The sequence below is a fragment of the Hemiscyllium ocellatum genome, unplaced genomic scaffold (assembly GCF_020745735.1).
Source record: "Hemiscyllium ocellatum isolate sHemOce1 unplaced genomic scaffold, sHemOce1.pat.X.cur. scaffold_609_pat_ctg1, whole genome shotgun sequence".
NCBI lineage: Eukaryota > Metazoa > Chordata > Chondrichthyes > Orectolobiformes > Hemiscylliidae > Hemiscyllium > Hemiscyllium ocellatum.
Window position 1 is genome coordinate 39064 of NW_026869133.1, and position 20369 is coordinate 59432.

General features: G+C 46.0%; 1 protein-coding gene across 5 annotated transcripts; it reads right to left on the reverse strand.

Moving 5' to 3' along the window:
* Nucleotides 1-4004: 4004 nt before the first annotated feature.
* Nucleotides 4005-18825, reverse strand: LOC132814012 (uncharacterized). 5 transcript variants are annotated; one of them, XR_009644256.1, is made up of 6 exons: nucleotides 18666-18825; nucleotides 18349-18564; nucleotides 13213-13305; nucleotides 11457-11845; nucleotides 4840-5117; nucleotides 4005-4344 (listed from the first exon to the last, which is right to left on the reverse strand). XR_009644256.1 is itself a non-coding variant. In XM_060823333.1 (4 exons), exons 1-4 carry the CDS (start codon nucleotides 18762-18764, stop codon nucleotides 4962-4964), a joined length of 564 nt encoding a protein of 187 aa, XP_060679316.1. In that variant the 5' UTR covers nucleotides 18765-18825; the 3' UTR covers nucleotides 4005-4961. The 5 variants fall into 5 exon arrangements, 2 of the variants coding, with proteins under 2 accessions (XP_060679316.1, XP_060679317.1); XR_009644255.1 differs by having other exon boundaries at nucleotides 4005-5117; XR_009644257.1 differs by lacking the exon at nucleotides 13213-13305 and having other exon boundaries at nucleotides 4005-5117.
* Between the last annotated feature and the right edge of the window lie 1544 nt (nucleotides 18826-20369).

Sequence of the window (20369 nt, forward strand, 5' to 3'; positions counted from 1 at the left end):
GGCGTTACGACATTTCAGCATTTAAATTGCAAATAACATACATGAGACAAATCTTTATCACTGATCGTGACCCCTTAAAACTTTGGGGACATTCAGGTGAAAAAATACCAGTCTGTTTCGAGTGAGCTTATCATTGCTGCCATTCAATTTGAAATTATACAGGTGACAGGGCGAGAAAACTAAGTTTTGGCACATTCTGGAGACATGGATGAAGAAAGACAAAGGCATTCTGTGGCAGTAGTAAAATGATTGAAATCGAATCTCGTTGTGAACATTTATATGCTCAGAGTCAATATTATATAGTCATAGAATCACAGAGTCATAGACATGAACAGCATGGAAGCAGAAACTTCAGTCCAACCCGTCCATGCCCCCAGATATCCCAACCCAATCTCGTCCCACCTGCCAGCACCCGGCCCATATCCCTCCAAACCCTTCCTATTCATATACCCATCCAAATGCCTCTTAAATTGTATCAGCCTCCACCAAATCCTCTGGCAGCTCATTTCATACACGTATCACCCTCTGCATGAAAAAGGTTGCCCCTTAGGTCTCTTTGATATCTTTCCCCTCTCACCCTAAACCTATGCCCTCTAGTTCTGGACTCCCGACCCCAGGGAAAGACTTTGCCTATTTATCCTATACATGCCCCTCAAAATTTAATGAACATTTATAAGGTCACCCCTCAGCCTCCGACGCTCCAGGGAAGTTAGCTCCAGCCTGTTCAGCCTCTCCCTATAGCTCAAATCCTCTAGTCCTGACAACATTCTTGTAAATCTTTTCTAAACCTTTTCAAGTTTCACAACATCTTTTCGATAGGAAGGAGACCAGAATTGCATGCAATATTCCAACAGTGGCTGAACCAATGTCCTGTCCAGCCGCAACATGACATCCCAACTCCTGTACTCAATACTATGACCAATAAGGTAAAGCATACCAAACACCTTTTTCACTATCCTTTCTATCTGCTACTAATAGAGGAAGATTAGGAGGTCTAAAACGAATCCATCTTTGTATATTGACAGATCATTTTATTAAAGGTGGAGTTGTGAGGATACTATCACTATAAAAAGGGTATTTTCTCTTGCTTTTTTTAAGAGAGGTTTTAAAGGCAGAGTTGCGGATCTGCTGTCTGAAAACAGTTTAAGTAAATAACTGAGGATGCCTTTAGGTTTTATTAAAACGGTGATAACAATGGAAGGGCAGTGGCCAGCTCTCCCAGACCAGGGTTTCACGTTTTGTTTTTAGCTGCAGCATTCAGAAGCTGTTGGAGATCCCAGCAGGGTTAGAAGTTTCCATACATGATCCCTAGCTGCCTTTCTCTCTGAGATGGTTGTCGATGTTGATTTCTCCTGGATCAAAAAACTGCATGTAAGAATCTGTATTTGAATTGATCTTTGTCCCAAGCAGTGTATACCAAGAAGTTACGGTACCTATTGTTTGTGTAAGTGTACCAACATATAAGCTCTCCCAAAATTTTCTTTTCTTTGATTGTATTTTAACTGAAGCATTTGAATAGATTATATTTGGCTTAATGTCGTTTGGTTTGACCAGTCACAACATATCGGAATGCACACTTCACATCTATATTCAAAATAAGGAAAGGTTTGGATCTAAGCGGCCTTCTTAAAATATTTTGCGGGGATCTGGTCTGATCCACAATACTTGTAGCTGAGGGGTTTCTGACTGACTCCTGTAATTGAAAAGTTAGTGGAGGTGCTGGGGATGCTTTGCTGGAGCTTGTGCTGTGAGCTGCCTCAGACATTCAGTGAGACCGGAGGATTTGGTGACCCAACCTTGGATGGAGCATGGGGACTATGGTAACAGCATCTGGGTGTGTAACATGAACACCAAATAGAACAGAGGCTGCAGACAATGGAAGATCTGAAACCACGGAGTGAGTGTGTGTAGGGAAAGGGATTAGATTAGACTTACAGTGTGGAAACAGGCCCTTCGGCCCAACAAGTCCACACCGACCCGCCGAAGCGAAACCCACCCATACCCCTACATTTACCTCTTACCTAACACTACGGGCAATTTAGCATGGCCAATTCACCTGACCCGCACATTTTTGGAGTGTGGGAGGAAACCGGAGCACCCGGAGGAAACCCACGCAGACACGGGGAGAACGTGCAAACTCCACACAGTCAGTCGCCTGAGTCGGGAATTGAACCCGGGTCTCAGGCGCTGTGAGGCAGCAGTGCTAACTACTGTGCCACCGTGCCGCCCACGATCTGCTGTATCCACTCCGGGTTTTCCAGGTGCAGCTTCCCAAGCTACACTTAACCCAGGAACAGAGTGTTGAGGGGATCTGGACTGAACAAGGAGCTGGTCACAGAGCGGTGTCACCTTCTTCAACACGACCTGCAGCTTCACGCCAGGGGGAAGACGGGGCTGCCGGTGGCTATTAGGGTCAGGGTTTCATTCAGCTTCTGTGATCCGAAACTTTCCAGGCCGGAGTCGGTGACAGCTCCATCATCTCCCAGTATCTCAACATCAATGTCACCATTCGGTGATGGAGGATGTATATGGTGGATGAGGTCAATACATTGCTTCTCCCTCAGCGGGAAGCTGCCAGGTGTATCTTTATTTTCCCAGTATAGTAGATTCCTGAAGGTGTACATGGAATCTGCAGAGTAGCCATTAAATGGGGAGAGGTAGAGGAACTGAAGGAGCTCTCACTCTATTAATGTTACAGTGTGTCCATGCACAATACATTATATTGGTGAATACCCCTGTCCTGAAAGCAGCCACAGTTCCTTCATTCAGAAGCAGGCAGCCATTCCCATCGTCTACGGGTCTCCATGTAGAAAGGAATAATTGTATCTTGGAAAAAGGCCATCCCCTTGATACACATTTCAAAACACCATCCCCACCACCAACCAACCACATCAAAATATTCTATGTGTACGGAGAGCAATGTGGTCACTTGGAGTGTCAATGAGCAGACGATCAGGAATGGAGCAAAACCTTCCATGTCCGAACGGGTCTCAGTGAATCCCCCAATACCCAGTATCACTGAGTCCTGTAATCCCTCTCCATTTCAGTAACATACTGCCTTCCATTATTCCTGTAAATGAAATTACAGGTTATATTATGTTGTATTGCTCCTTCCAAATTATTATCCATTGCCTTGAACTTTCTGTATCTATTTGCAGACACTCCACCCTCTCTTGATAATTTAATCTCTTGCTTATCCAAGCGACATCACCAAACTCAGTATCTGGATATCTGTTCTAACCTCCTGATCATTGATATAGATTGTAAATAGTTGAGGTCCCCGCAGTGGTCACTGTGTGACTCCACTGGTGACATTCTGACAAACTGATTAAGACTGACTTATCCGGAGAGCCTGCTTCCTGTTTGATAGACAGTCCTCCCTCTATACTGTGTAACACGGTCGAAAGGCTGAGTATGGATGAGGAGCATCAGTCAGGAATTCAACCTCTCGAACCAGCTCCGCCATTGAATACAATCATGGCTGATGTTATCGCGGCCTCTGTACCACTTTCCTGCTATCTCTCCATCCTAAGACATTTTCTTTGCAGGAATCAGTTGAGGGAACCATCTCTGAGCTCCTTCCAATATAACAATACACTTTCTTCATTGAGTAGAAAAATTCTTTACACACTACTCCAGTGTCATCTCACTAAGATCCTGTACAGAGGCAGCAAAAACATTACCAGAGTGCTGAAAGGTTCCCACCCAGTTTAGGGCAGTCTCAAGCTCTCTAGGGTAATACACAGCATTGTCTAAAATCATTGTCCTTCTCTACTCCACATGCATAACGGGAGATCTAGAGAAAATCTCACAATAATGCTTGAGAAGAGCATGAATAACCCATGGCGAGATGACCTCTAACATTAATTTTGTTTAGAATCTGACTAGGCGAGGTGCCAGAGTACTGGAGAACGATTAATATGATTCCACTTCACAGTAATCATGATTTGGAAATGCCAGTGTTGGACTGGGGTGTACTAAGTTAAAAATCACACAACACCAGGTTATAGTCCAACAGGTTTAATTGGAAGCACACTAGCTTTCAAAGAACCGCACCTTCTTCAGGTGATTGTGGGGGACAAAATTGTAAGGCACAGCATTTATAGCAAAAAATTACAGTATGATGTAACTGAAACTACACATTGAAAATTACCTTGATTGTTGAGTCTTTCATCTGTTCGAAAACCATGATAGTTTAGCTTCTTCCGTGTGTAAATCAAAAAACCTTTTTTTTAAAGTTGCATTCTCAGGTTAACTGTAACAATTGGGTTCGTTACACAATATGTAGAAGGTGTTAGCGCCCTGTGTTCTCTGTCTATGCCATGATTTTAGATCGATTCTAACCTAAAAAGTCAGATAACAGAGTTTTACTGTTTTTGAGCAAAGTGCAATGTAACTCTGCAAGTACAAATTCACCCCACAAAATGTATGTGCACATGTGGGTCTTTGTGTCTGTCTGTGTGTATGTCTGAGTGGCTTGGGGGGGGGGGTTGTAAGTGTGAGAGAGAGTGTACATGTGTGTGCAGTGATTGCAGAGTGTCTTACTTCAGTGAGGGGGTGCATGTGTGAGTGTGGTAGTGTGTATGTGTCTGGGGTGGGGGTTTGCGAGTGTCTGTGAGAGAGAGGGTATATGTGCCTGCATGAGTGTAGAGTGGTCTCAGTCTCTGAGAGGATGCATGTCTGAGTATGGGAGTGTGTGTGTCTGTAAGGGTGTGCGTGAGTGTCTGTGTGTGTCTGTGTATATGTGTGTCCGTGTGTATGTGTGTGTATAGGAGTGACTCTGTGTGCTTGTGTGTGTGTAAGTGTGTCTGTGTGTGTATATAGTGCAATGGTGGTCACCTGTAGTATGATGAACCCAAGGGCCCAGTTGAGGCCCTCCCTATGGGTACTGAACTTAACTATCAGCCCCTGCTTGGCTACTTTTCGCTGTTGCCTGTCCTGAAGTCTGCCTTGGAGGATGGTCACCCGAAGGTCCGAGGTCGAATGTCCTGTACCGCAGAAGTGTCCCAACTGGGAGGCAACACTTCTGTCTGTTGATTGCTGTGTGGTGCCCATTCATCTGTTGCCATAGTCTTTGCTCGGTTTCCCCAATGTACCATGCCTCTGGGCGCTCTTGCCTGCAATGTATGATATAGACAATGTTGGCTGAGTCACATGAGTACCTGCCACGTACATGGTGGGAGGTGTCCTCACATGTAATGGTAATACCCATGTCCACATTCTGACAGGACTTGCAGCGCCTACCATGACAGGGTTGTATGGCGCTGTCCTGAAAGCTGGGCAGCTTGCTGCGAACATATGATCTGTTTGAGGTTTGGCAGTTGTTTAAAGGGAAGCAGTGGAGGTGTGGGGAAGGTCTTGGTGAGGTGCTCATCCTCGTTGATAATGTGTTGCAGGTCACGAAGAACATGGCATAGTTTTTCAGCTCCTGGGAAGTACTGAAAAACGAAGGGTACCCTGTTGGTTGCCACAGCAAGGTACCGTAATAACTTCCTTAGGAGATAGACACGTGTTCCCTATAACAAAGTGACAAAACCTGAACACAATACTCCAAGTGCGGCCTTACCAAAGTCCTGTATAACTGCAACATAAATTCCCAACTTCCATACTCAATGCCCGGCCTGATGAATGTCAGTGTGCCAAATGCCTTCTTCACTGCCCTGTCTACATGTGACTCCACTCTCAGAGAACCGTGCACCTGCATACCAAGGTCTCTCTGCCCACTACACCCCTTAAGGCCCTCCCATTCGCCGTGCAACTCCTACCTTGATTTGAGATTCTAAAATGCAAGACCTCACGCATCTATATTAAATTCCATTTGCCATTTCTCGGCCCACTTCCCCGCCTGATTAAGGTCCTGCTGCAATTTCTGATAAACTTCCTCACTGATCATGCTCCCAATTACTTTAGTGTCATCTGTAAACTTACAAATCATACCTTGTACATTCTCAACCAAATCATAGATAACAAACAGCAATGGACCCAGCCTCCAGTCTGACAAACACCCTTCCACTAAACCCTCCGCTTCCTACCATCAAGCCAACTGTGTATCCAATTGGCCGGTTCCCCCAGCATTCCACGAGATGTAACTCTCCAGAGCAGCCTGCCCTGTGGAACTTTATCAAAGGCCTTACTGATATCCATAGAGACTATGGTTACTGCTCATCCCTCATCAACCTGCTTGGTCACTTCATCAACGAACTCTAACAAATTTGGGAAGCATGATCTCCCACTCACAAGTCTATGCTGACTGCTCTGAATCAAACCCTGTGTAAGTAATGGGTGCAGTCAGTGGTATGCTGTCCTTCATTGTAAGATGATTCAAGTACATAAGTAATGCCATCTTCCTGCTGTTGTAGGGCCTTGCTGAGAGCGTGGTTGGGACACTCCCTACGGATTTGATCTCCTTTGTAAGGAATGATCTCCTTACCACAGACACGGGTGATGGTATCACGAGGATAGAGTGAAGAAGCTGAGTGTTTAATCAGTACAGCTGTGAGAGAAGAAGAAACGGTGACGTTAAACACGAGGAGTGGCAGCGATCACTTACTTCCAAAAGAGACATGGACAGGGTGAGAAATTCCATACTTTACCCAGGATTGGTTGGTTTGATTTATTGTCATGTGTACCTCAGTACAGGGAAACACTTTATTTATGAGCAGTGGAGGAAGATCATAGTAAACATGGCCAGACAGATCATAGGGTGGAAATAGACTTGGACAGAGTAAGGCACACAGGTTACACTGAACAGGACATGCACTAGACAAGATCAACATGAACAAGATCAGCATTATTTGAACTTAGAGAGTCCATACATCAGTCTAACGTGACTTTCCTAATAGTTTATATGCTTACATTAACTCTCCCCACGTTATTGTGCAGCCGGCGAGTGAATCTGTACTGAACGCCATGTTGTTCACAATACACAACAGCAGCCACAATACCTTCATTCTGAAACAGGTAGCCATTCCCATCCACTTCCACGCTACACAGAGAACACAAGGCTGGCTTCTCGGAGGTGGAAGGTGCCTTCTTGTGACTTCACACAACACATATGGCTTCCCTCCTTACCGCGAGAAAATCACGTTAAAGTCCCACGTGTGTATCATGACAGACGGAGCTAAGAAGAACAACGTGGAGCAGTCTGTCTGTGCAGCCTCTGCTCCACTTGTTCACCACGTTAGAGCATCAGTTAGGAGACAGCGAGGATTGTTGATGCTGAAGATCAGAGTAGACAGTGGTTTGCTGGAAAAGCACAGCAGGAGAATCGACGTTTCGAGCATAAGACATTCATCAGGAATCAGCATCAATTACCTCATTCTGCCCCTGTGTAAGTGCATTGAGGTGGGAATGGCCTCCTACTGTTCCTGTGTAAGTCACTCAAGGGACTGACTGGCTTCTTCCTCGTCCGATTGGACACGGCCAAGGGCCTGACTGGTTATCCCTAGTTCCTGTATGACAGCTCGATGTGCTGACTAGTGTGATGATGCTATAGCTTTAAGAGGTTATTTTGTTCTGGTTTCTTTTACGAGAGAGATTGAATGACTGTTACCAAGCTGGCTTGTTAGGACCACTTGAGTAAATAACTAGTGAGGCCTTAGGTTTATTTTAATGCAGATGGAATGGGTATGGTCAGCTCTCACAGATTAGGATTTCTGGGTTTTGGTTTCTCAGTAACATCAGAAATTATTGGGGTCTCCACCGAGTTGAAAACTTTAGTGAATGTCTCCTGGCAGTTACTCTCTATGGACTTTCTCTTGGTGCTGTTTTTAAATCCTGAATTGGAGAAATATTTGTGTCATTCAGTGTCTGAATATTCCTTTTTGCCAAGGGTTGTGTTCATGTGATTTTCCAGTATTGGAACAGTTCATTAGTATTAGGTCCTAGATCTATTATTCTGTTAACTTGTCCAATATAAATACGTTATTCTAAATTCTTCTTTCTTTGGTTTTATTTCATCTATCGTGTTTACATAAATGGTGTTATGCTTCACACCGAGTTGTTTGACCACTCACATTGCATCTGGAACAGACACTTTACATTTTCTTTAAAATAAGAAAACATTAGAGTCTAGGCTACCGCCTTCAAATATTGTCGAGGGGTTCTGGTGTGGCCCATCACACTAGAATCCTTCTCTTCCTGAGTAATATGTTAACTTGTCCAATATAAATACGTTACGGGCGGCACGGTGGCACAGTGGTTAGCACTGCTGCCTCACAGCGCCAGAGACCCGGGTTCAATTCCCGCCTCAGGCGATTGACTGTGTGGAGTTTGCACGTTCTCCGCGTGTCTGTGTGGATTTCCTCCGGGTGCTCTGGTTTCCTCCCACAGTCCAAAGATGTGCAGGTTAGGTGAATTGGCCATGCTAAATTGCCTGTAGTGTTAGGTAAGGGGCAAATGTAGGGGTATGGGTGGGTTGCGCTTCGGCGGGTCGGTGTTGACTTGTTGGGCCGAAGGGCCTGTTTCCACACTGTAAGTAATCTAATGGCACTGAATGGGCTGTCCCTGTTCTTCTCCAATAGTATCAATGGGCTGAACGACTTCCTCATATTCCTGTGAAACCAGTGAGAGGTGCGGAATGATCTCTTATTTTACTGTGGCAATCCTTTATATGAATGTTATGGACTCTTTAAAAGCACAAGCCTCAATGGAGTCCATGTCTTGCTGCACATGGACACAGTCCAGTTCAGGAGCTGACGGGGGCGTCAAATTGTGGAATCCTCAGTGACCACCCCCACTTCGGATCTTATGGTGGGGAGGGTGTGGGCGGGGAGACATTGATGAAGCAGCTGAAGATGTTTGTGAAGAGGAAGCTTCCCTGAGGATTTTCCAAACAGGTGACCCAGGACTGAGATGGTGAACATCTTCCTTTGTGCCATGTTTGACTCCAAACACTGGAGAGTTTTCTCTGATTCCCATTAAGTTCAGATTTGTTAAGCTCCTTGATGTCAACAGAAGCCTTGATATCAGGGCCAGTCATTTTTACCTGACCCCTTGTGTCCTGTCAGAGAGGTGAGGGCGATGATGAATTGGGTATGAAAGAGGATTTGAGACCAAGAGCAGATCAGTCAAGATCTTAGTGGAGGACAAGGCAGGTTTGGGGAGTGAACGACCTGCCCCTGTGTCTGATGTTCTCACATTCTGTTGTTGGAAAGTTAGTGGGTGTTATTTTCATGAATGTTCTGTTATTGAATGTTGCCGTCAGGGAGACCAGAGGATTTTGTGAGCCATCGCTGGGTGAGATATGGGGGCTGTATTCATAATGAATTTGGGTCTACAATATGACCAGCTAATTGAGCATAAGTTTCAGAGAGGGGAAGTTCTGTAAAGAGAGCCTCTTTCATACCCAGCCTGGGTTTTACAATTACATTTCCCAAATCACCTCAACGGGTGTGGGACAGTCTTGAAGGGCTGAATGATCTCCTCTGTTTCTGTGCAACAGGTTATAGAAGTAAGTAGCCTCTAAATGCTCCTGCCTAACAGGTTTAATGGGCTGAATGGAACACAGGACCACGGGATTGAGGGACAGGAGTGAGTCATTAGATACGTTGAACCTTCTCCACCAGGCACTAAGATTCTAGCTGATCAGGTTGGGGTCTCAGCCCCACTTTCCTGTCTGCGTCCCATTATCCATGACTCAGTTCTCTGTCATATATTTCACTAACGCAACTTTCAATCAATGTGAACGTAGAGGCACGATAAACTTCCAGTGAAGAGGATTCGGATTTGAACGGTACTTTCAGAATTGTTCGTTATCCCTCTTATAGAATCAGAGAGTCATACAGAACGGAAACAGACCCGTTAGTCCAATCTGTTCACTCTGTTGAGATTTCAAATCTGATCCAGTCCCATTTACCAGCATTTGGCCAATATCCCTCCTCTTTCAGATACTTTTTAAATGTGCGATTGTAACTGCCTTCAGCACTTCCTCTGAAAGCACTTTCTGTACGCACACCACTCTCTGTGTGAAACATTTATCTTCAGGTCCCTTCTAAATCATTCGCCCTCTCCCCTTCAACCTATGCTCTCCTGTTCTGGACTCCCCTATCCTGGGGAGCAGAACGTGGCTGTTCAGAATATCCATGCCCCTGATGGTTTTATAAACCTCCATAATGTCACCCTTCAGCCTCTGACACCCCAGGGAGAAACACCTCAAACTAATCAACCTCTACCTAAAGCTCAAACCTCCAGTCCTGGGACATCCATGTAAATCTTTTCTGCAGAAAACCGAGTTGTACGCAGTATTCTTACAGTGGCCTCACCAACATCCTGTACAGATACAACATGCCACCACAACTCCTATACTCAATGCTCTGACTGATTAAGGCAAATTTGTAAAAGTGTTCTGTACCGCACTGTCTGCATTCAACTCCACTTTCAAGGAACAATGTACCTGCAGCCCTATGTCCGTTTGTTTCACAACACTCACCAGGACCTTACCATTAAGTGTATCATTTCTCCCCTGATGTACCTTCCCAAAATGCGTAACCTTGTATTTATCTAAACTAAACTTCATCTGTCACTCCTTGACCCTTTGTTCCATCTATTTGTGGTCTCGTTGTACTCTGAGATAATCTACTACAGCACCTTTCTGATGTCGTCTTTAAACTTACTATCTATGGCCCCAATATCCACATCTAAATCCTTGACATAAATGATGAAATGCAGTGAACTCAGTCCTGATTCTTACAGCACACTGCTGCTCACAAGCCTCCAGTCTGAAAAATACCCCTCTTCCTTCAAGCCAATTGTGATTAGCTTCCTCTGTATCCCATGTGACCGAATCTTACTGATCTACCAATCGGAATGTAATGAACACCTTGCTGAGGTCCATATTGACAATATCTACCAAACTGCCTTCATCAATCATCTTTGTCACCTCTTCATAAATCTCAATCAAATTAATGAGACATGATTTCCCATGCAGAAAGCCACGTTGTCTACCCCGATCATCCCTTACCTTCCCAAATGTTAATCTAAATCCTATCCCTCAGGATCCCCTCCAACAACTTACCCACCACTGACATCAGGCTCACCGGTCTATAGTTCCCCGGCTTTTCGGGTCACTGTTTCCTTTTCTAGTCCCACTCCTCCACTGCTCACAACAAATGTTAAATGTAACCAGGTCGGTGATATAGCCGATGATATCGGTCTCAGACTGGGTCAGGGTCAGTTTTAGGAACAAGTCAGGCTAGTTTCTTTAATCTGCTAAAACAACACGTTTATGATCCAGAGCAATGTGACTCCAACTATGATGGAATGATGAATGGCAAACTGTTTGGATATTGCAAATAAAGAATCCATATTTCCCTTTCTAAAAACACTGACACACACACACACATTCTGCAATTTCACATTGAAAGAACCTTGTCCAAATATTAGTGCAACTAATGACAAAAGGAAAAATTGCGAGATTGTCCAAAATGTTATTCTGCTTCTGAAGATATTGTACTCACACAGCTGCTAGCAATGGGATTTTATCCTGGGAGAGTTGGATTTGGCTGAATTCCCTTTGCATTAGGCTGGCGGGAGGTTCCAGGTTAGCACAGTGGCTCAGTAGTTCGCACTGTTCCATCACAGCATCAAGGGCATGAGTTCAATTCCAGCCTCGGCGACTATCTGTGTGGAGTTTGCATCTTCTCCCCTTGTGTGCGTGAGCTTCTGATGGGTGCTCCCGTTTCCTCCCACAGCCCAAAGCTGTATAATTCAATAGTCCATAGTGTTCAGAGATTTCTACTTTAGGTGCACTAGTCAGTTGTAACTGTAAGGCCATGGGAAGGTTACTCTTTGGAAGGTTGGTATGGACTTGTTGGGCCGAAGGGCTTGTTTCCACACTGCAGGGATTCTATAAAAATAAGAATGGTAATGATGACAGTAGAGTTTTGTTTTAGCTCGCACATGTTACTGTGATGAGGAATAATGAAGGAGAGAGAAAGAGTGCAATAGGCCGTTTCTTCTCGGGCAGATGACATTTTCTCCCTCTCTGAGCTGAATCACACAATAATGTCATTCTCTCCCAAACTGGACCATGTGAGGTCTCCTTGTACATTGTCCAAACTATGTCTCCATCACATTCCCTGTTCCATGTCGGTGCATCATTGCTGCTGTCATACACAGAGCCATACCCTGAGCAGAAAATGGTCTCTGTCAATTTGAAGATATTTTTATATGTCCCGGCGTCATGAAAACATAAAATGTTTAATGTATTCAGAATACATAGAACATAGAACATAGAACATAGAACAGTCCAGCACAGAACAGGCCCTTCAGCCCACCATGTTGTGCCGACCACTGATCCTCATGTAAGCACCCTCACATTTCTGTGACCATTTGCATATCCAGCAGTCTCTTAAATATCCCCAATGACCTCGCTTCCACAACTGCTGCTGGCAACGCATTCCATGCTCTCACAACTCTCTGTGTAAAGAACCCGCCTCTGACATCCCCTCTATACTTTCCTCCAACCAGCTTAAAACTATGACCCCTCGTGTTAGTCATTTCTGTCCTGGGAAATAGTCTCTGGCTATCAACACTATCTATGTCTCTCATAATCTTGAATATCTCAATTAGGTCCCCTCTCCTCCTCCCTTTCTCCAATGAAAAAAGTCCGAGCTCAGTCAACCTCTCTTCATTAGATAAGCCCTCCAGTCCAGGCAGCATCCTGGTAAACCTCCTCTGAACCCTCTCCTAAGCATTCACATCTTTCCTATAATAGGGCGACCAGAACTGGACGCAGTATTCCAAGTGCAGTCTAACCAAAGTTTTATAGAGCTGCATAAAGATCTCACGGCTCTTAAACTCAATTCCCCTGTTAATGAAAGCCAAAACATCATATGCTTTCTTAACAAACCTGTCCATTTGGGTGGCCATTTTAAGAGATCTATGTACCTTCACACAAATATCTCTCTGTTCCTTCACACTGCCAAGAATCCTATCCTTAATCCTGTACTCAGCTTTCAAATTCGACCTTCCAAAATGCATCACCTCGCATTTATCCAGGTTGAACTCCATCTGCCACCTCTCAGCCCATCTCTGCATCCTATCAATGTCCCGCTGCAGCCTACAACAGCCCACTATACTGTCAACGACACCTCCAACCGTCGTGACATCTGCAAACTTGCTGACCCATCCTTCAATCCCCCCATCCAAGTCATTAACAAAAAATACAAACAGTAGAGGCCCAAGGACAGAGCCCTGTGGAACACCACTCACCACAGACTTCCAGGCAGAATATTTTCCTTCTACTACCACTCGCTGTCTTCTGCTGGCCAGCCAATTCTGATTCCAAACAGCTAACACAGATACCTGTGTTAAAATGAATGTTTTGTTTTAACAAATACAGAAATTGCTGGAAAAGCTCGGCAGGTCTGTCAGCATCCAGATGCCTTTTATATGATGTAGTTGTACCAGCCTCCACGACTTCGTCTGGCAGCTCATTCCATACACACACCACCCTCTGTGTGAAAAGCTGCCCCTTAGGCGTCTTCAAAATCTTACCCCTCTCACTTTCCACCAATGTCCTCTAATTTTGGATGCCCCTAACCTGGGGAAAAACCTTGACTACAAACCCTATCCATGACCGTTCTGATATTATATACCTTTATTGCTGTGAAATGTGACTTCAATCAACACGAAAGGCTGTACTTTCAATAATCCCGGGATAAATGCTGAAATTCAACACCGACACCTATTCTTTCTCCATCAAGTCACAATTCTAAACCAGTTTAATCAGTTTGTTCGGATATATTAGGAGACATTTCTGTGGGATTTACACCGAGACCTTTGTGCCCGGAGGTAGGGACACGAGCACCACTCGGCAATACCCATAAAGCTGTAACATTATTCTCCTGTGGGTTTGTTCATCAGCCTGTTATGACATGCTGTGACATACCTCTGCAACAGGCAGGACATGACTCCACACCTTCTGGTCCAGAGCTAGGAACACTACCAAACAATTTCAGTAATTGGAATCAAACCCAGAGCCATGGCTCAGAGACAGGGACACTACCCACGACACTACTATACCCAGATTTTGGGTCACATTTTAAGAGGCAGCGTTCAGCTCGGTTGGGATTTATTATAATCAGGTTACCATTCCTGAACTACACAAAACATTTTGTTTTGTTAAACAAGTGCAAGATCGAAATTAACTATGAACATCTTTAACCACTATTATCTGTAGTCTGCAATATTAGGGGCAGAAATCCTGCAGACACACTCTGCCCAATGAAGGCTCTCAAACACATGTTTATTACTGAACACCAGACAAGAAGAAAGACCATAATTTCTGGTCCCAGAACACCAATCAGTATAACCCAACTCTCACGTGTGTCTACCCTCTGCCTAAAACCATGAAATGACACCAGGCCGCTGATTACTGTCCAGCCTCTCCTCCCCACTGACTGTGTCTGCAATCCGTCCCTCCTCCCTCTAACCACACAAGGCAAACCAAGTTCAGGGTCTTTGTGAAAATCAAGGCCGGAGTGTGCAGGCCTCCTGGAGAGGGGTGGGCATTTTAAAATTAAACGGGGAAGGTGAGGAGGTGGTAATATCACTCACTGGCCGAGGCGTGGCAGATGGAGTTTAGTTTGGATTAATGCAAGGTATTGGATTTGGTAAATCCAACAAGAGCAGGACTTATACAATTAAACATAGAGCCTTTGGCAGTGTTGTAGAACAGAGACCGCGGCCATCAGTTATAATTCTTTAAAAGTTGCATCTCATATAGATAATGTGGTTAAGAAGGTGGTTAACACACTTGTCTTCAATGGTCAGACCTTTGAGTATTGGTATTGGGACGCCATGTTGAGGTTGTACAGGACATTGGTGAGACCTCTACCGGAATACTGTGTCCAGTCTGGACATCCTGCCCGCTCATTCCATAGGCACACCACCCTCTGGGTGAAAAAGCTGCCCTTAGGTCACTTTTAAATGTTTCCCCTCTTACAACCATGTCCTCTAGTTTTGGTCTCCACTACCCCCTTATAAAATACATTGACTATTCACTTTGATATCATTGACCTTGATGTTATTAAGCTGGAGAGGGTTCAGAAGAGTTTAACCTGGATGTTGCTGGAAATGGAGGGATTGAGCTATAAGGAGAGGCTGGATAGGCTGGGACATTTTTCACTGGAGAGTATGAGATGGAGGGGTAACTGCAGAGGTTTATAAAATAACGAGGGGTACAGATAAGCTAAAGGGCTGATGGCTTTTCCCTAGAGTTAGGGATTCAAAACTGAGGGATATTTTAAGGTGCGAGGCAAAAAGATTTACAAAATTCAGGAGAGGTAATTATTTTAGACAGAAGCTGGCTTGCGTGTGGAATGAACTTGCAGAGCAAGTGGTGAAAACAGGGACAGTTACAATGCTTAAAGGACATTTAGATCAGTACATGGATAAGACATCAGTTTGGATGGTGCTGTGAGCAGCTGCCCTCTCCCTCCCCCTCTCTGAATGAATCCCTGTTGGTTTTCACCCTCTGCCAATGTCTGTGCAGTGGCGTGTGGAGGCCAGCAGAGGGAGGCATTGCATCACTTTAAGCACCACAGAGACTGCCAGACCTGCCCCACACAGAGACACACAGATACACACACAGTAATTGTTAGGACACAGCATAGATCTCATCTGGTAATTTAAACTAAACATAAATAAATGCTGAATTCGCCTCGTAAACTGTTAAAATATGAGTGAGAGAGAACTCCCAAATTCCACAGTTTAAATAAAAACAACAATGTATTTTTTAACACTGAAAGTGAACTGAAAGACCCTCTATCTCTTAACTGCTTATAACCCGACTCCAGCTCTACAGTAATATACTGTTTCTGGGTCTGCCATCCTCTCATATCACAGGTACTTGTAAGCTCTCAGTTCAGAGCAGCAGTCACTCTCTCTTAAAGGTACAGTACACACTTCCAACTTCAACCCATTATACCCTGATGAATATAGATAAGTGGAAACTATCTGGATTTCTCTTGCTCTGTGGTTTGTCAATATTTCATCTACTCTGTCTCGTATATGTCAGGATTTTTGTTGCTCCATTGACAGTATGTCATTATTCGACTCTGCGGGAATATATCAGTATTTCACGTGTGTGTGTGTGGGGCAGGATTTCAGTTGTTTCATGGGGACTGTGACACTGTGACAATCTTAATGTTTGTAAATGGTACCAAACCTGCAAGAATTGTAAAGTCTATGGAGGACAGTGTGGAACTCTAACAGGACAGTGACACGCTGGTAGATGGGGATCAATGCAGAGCAGTGTGAGGTGATGCACGTTGGTATGAACGATAAAGAAAGACAGTTTAAACAGGCTGTGCCGTTATAAAGGGGCTGCAGGAACAGAGAGCGCTGCGTGTATATGAGCATGAGCCATGTTCGGGGGGTCAGTGCTATAACAGATATACGGTGAGTGTGAGGGAGCAGAGAGAATACAGTGACCCTTATCCTGACAGAGCGGGGAAGGTTATTGATGCATGTCCTGTATTGCTGGGCAGTTCTTCAGACCGCAGATACTGCACTGAGCTGGGTGGGGAGCTCAGACCATGCTCGGTGGGTCTGGTGGTGTGGCTCCCTCTGGGAAGGGAATGGTCACCCTCTGTACTAGCCCATCCACCAGGACCTCCGTGATCCTGTCGACAAACCGTGGTGTAACTGCCCTTATCTGCCCTGCTCGGGGTAAACTGTACAGGGCAGCTTCTAACAGAGAAAGGTCAGCCGTGTACCCATTGGCTTGTTAAATTTGGCACCAGTGCCAGGGGTCACGGAATATCCAGGGACACGCAGGCGATGGTGAGTCCCTCCAGCCATGACGGGTGGGAGAATCGGGCTGGCATTGAATGAGAGGGACACCATGTGGGTGGGGAAGGGGTGTGGGGGTAGTCAATGAGTTGAGTTGGATAAGATAGCACCAGGAATCTAGCTTGGCCTCGTACAGATAATCTCTCTGTCACACTCAAAGAAAATGACACTGAAGCAAATTATTGTTAGAATCAGCCCAGTGCGTCAGAGATTCTGTTGTAACTGCTCCCATTTACAAAGCTGTAGAACAAATGCTCATCCAAAACTCTCCATCATTTCACCTCACACCAATCTCCCTTTTTTCCATCTTTCCTGGGAAGACTGGCTCATGTTACGGGATGCGATCGAAGTGTCTACGTTTCAGCATTCTGAAACCTGGGAACACATCCTTCCATGACACTGTCTCTCAGTCTCCCCCTCTCTGTCTATACCCCAAACCCCTCCCAAGTGGTGATATTTAAACTGATTCCCCCGCCATCTCTCTCTGGCAGTGATGTTCACACCCACAGCACCCCCTTGTCAGGGCACAATGGAGATATGGATCTGTAAATGGGTGGAAGCTGTACGTCCTGTCACTTCCAGCATGGGCTGCAAGTTTCCCCTCACTGGGCAGGGGTGGATGGGGGGAAAGGTGATGGACAGGTCACGGAGCTCCATGGTACGTTCTGTCCCCGACATTCTATAACTGCCATTCCCCGGAACGTTCTGTCTCTGACATTCTATAACTGACATTCCCCGGAACGTTCTGTCCCTGACATTCTATAACCGACATTCCCCGGAACGTTCTGTCCCCAACATTCTATAACTGCCATTACCCGGAACGTTCTGTCCCCGACATTCTATAACTGACATTCCCCGGAACGTTCTGTCCCTGACATTCTATAACTGACATTCCCCGGAACGTTCTGTCCCTGACGTTGTTTGTTTGTGAACGGCCGGACGTCAGTGAATTGAACAAACGATAAGATCCCGAGGGAAGAGATCCCGTTCCAGGGAGAAGGAGACACTGTTCCGAAGGCCCCTCAGGCAGTTAAAGGGGTGAATACGTTTTCCCTGCGTTTACATTTCTTCACGACACAGGATCGACCACAATTTAGACCAAAATACAGAAATTCCCAAACTCCGTTTGTCTTCAGGAAACTGGGAGTGAATCCTTCAGGACAGTTACGTTTCCACCCTCCGTATTAGGAACTGGGAAGGAGTGACCTGTGTCTGCTCTCGAGTGATTGAGTGTGTGGGAATGTTCTAGAAACCATCTGTCCTTATGGATGTGTCTCTATGTGTTTGGGGAGGGAGGGTTTCTTGTGGTTTGTGTCACATTTTTGTCAGTAATTCCGACCTTCCCATTTGTTATTCCAGCTCCAATTATTTTACTAAATCCCTGAATACAGGGACACATTTGAAAATCTCACTGGGTCCCCGATCAAACGGGTCCCTTTGCCTCCAGGCTGATGGATAATGGGTTTGTTTTCCTTCCTCACAGTTAACGTAGTGACCATCTACGTCCTGCTTTATAAAGATTGTGGATTGTCTCCATGTGTCAGACGTTACCTGGGGGCCATGGCAGCGGCGGATCTCCTGGTCATTATCCTCGACCTGATCCTGAGACACATTCCCATTGTTTATAAGGAACAGTTTTATTTCCTGAGGTACTCCGTCCCCGTGTGTAATATCCACGCCGTCCTGCTTTATGCAGCCACTGACTGCTCTGTCTGGTTCACCGTCACTTTCACCTTTGATCGGTTTGTGGCCATTTGTTGCCAGAAGCTGAAAAGTAAATATTGCAGTGAGAAAACGGCGGCTGTGGTTCTGGGAGCAGTGACTGTGCTGAGCTGTTTAAAGAACATTTCCTGGTATTTTATGCTCACGGCTCGGTATTGGCTGGGGAACGTCCCCTGGTTTTGTGATGTAACAGTCGCTGTTCTATTCTCCAGTGTCTGGGTCACAATCGAGTTCCTCCACCACATTCTAACCCCGGGTGTCCCATTTCTCCTGATTCTGCTGCTCAATGTTCTCACCGTCAGACACATTTTAGTGACCAGCAGAGCCCGCAGGAGACTCCGCGCTCACACCAATGGGGACGCTCAGTCTGACACTGAAATGAGAAACCGAAAAAAATCCATCATTTTACTGTTTGTGATCTCGGCCAATTTCATCCTGTTATGGTCAACGTTAATGCTGTTTTCTATATGGAACCGGATGTATAATATTGGGTATGACTCTATATATCTCCATGACTTTGTGCACGAATTGGGCTTCATGCTGCAGCTCCTCAGTTGCTGCACAAACACCGCAATTTACGCCGTGACCCAGACTAAGTTCAGGCAGCAGCTGAAGAATGTGCTGAAATATCCCTTCACCCAAATCCATCCATCCATCAAATTCCCTCATTAATCACACCATCCGGGATTTTCTCATTTCAGTTCAGTGTTTCAGCGATGGAGCAGCCTGTCGCTATGGTAACAGACTGAGGGGAGCGCTGGTTTGTCCCTCCTTATCCCACAGGGGGGTTACAGGGAAACATTTCAATGTTTCTCACAACTCAGGGGCCAGTGAGAAAAGGCACCATCCCACTGACTGTATCCATCACTTCCATTTGTAACCAATAAAAATGCTGATTACAGCGTGCCGAGCAGCAGAGGGACCGATGTTGTTGTGTGTCTTTGTGTTGGAGAAGCTGAGCTGGAGAGAGACAGACTCAGCCCCAAGTCCTGGTCCTCAGGGAAGGGGAGGGCACCGCGCCCTGAGCTCAGGAGCTGGGTTTAACTCCCTCTGTCCCCCTCCCCAGCCCCTTTCCAACCTGGCCTCCCCATTTCATCTCCCCCACTCTTACTCCACATTTCTCCCTCTCTCTCCCTGCACACTCACTCTTTCTCACAACCTCCCCCTTTCACTCTCCCTCGTTCTCCCTCTCACACTAACCGCCCCAACCCTGGTTTCTCCACCTGCCTCCACTCTTCACTTTCCCCTCACCCTCACACTCTCTGTACTGCCCGTCTCTGCCTCCTCCACCAGTTCCATCTCTACCCCATCTCACCCCCACCACACGCAGCCTCACGACCAACCACAGCCCACCTCCAGTCTCGGGGTCAGAGGGAGAGGGAAGGAGCAGGGAGAAAGAGTGTGTCTGAGAGAGAAGGAGGCAGGGACAGGAGGGAGAGAGATTCAGTCAGAGAGAAACGGTGGGACACGGGCAGAGAGAGAGACACCGATTGAGGGCGGTTGAGAGTGAGAGAAAGTGGAGAGAGAGTGAAGGAGCAGGGAGAAGAGGGGGGAAAGTGAGAGATAGGGTGAGAGAGGGTAGGGCGAGAGAGGAGAGGGAGAGAGGGAGGGGAAGGGCAAGAGAGGGTGAGGGCGAGAGAGTGGAGGGCAAGGGGTAAGGGCGAGAGAGGGGACGGCAAGGGCGAGACAGAGAGAGAGGGAAGGGAGGGTGAGAGTGGGTGAGCGAGGGAGGGGATGAAGAGAGGGAGGGGAGGGCGAGAGAAGGGAGGTAGGGAGGGGAGGAAGAGAGGGAGGAGGGGGTGAGAGGAAGAGGGTGGGGAGGGAAGGCGGGGAGATAGAGGGGAGGGCAA

What these genes read in the sequence shown, in the direction of transcription:
- LOC132814012 (XM_060823333.1), bottom strand. Translation starts at nt 18,764, where the DNA reads ATGTGGTGGAGGAACTCGATTGTGACCCAGACACTGGAGAATAGAACA. An exon ending in TCCCCAGCCAATACCGAGCC is followed by an intron (nt 18,565 to 18,665) that starts GTGAGCATAAAA and finishes TTTACTTTTCAG; the next exon opens with CTTCTGGCAACAAATGGCCA. An exon ending in GCCGCTGCCATGGCCCCCAG is followed by an intron (nt 13,306 to 18,348) that starts GTAACGTCTGAC and finishes ATTTTAACACAG; the next exon opens with GTATCTGTGTTAGCTGTTTG.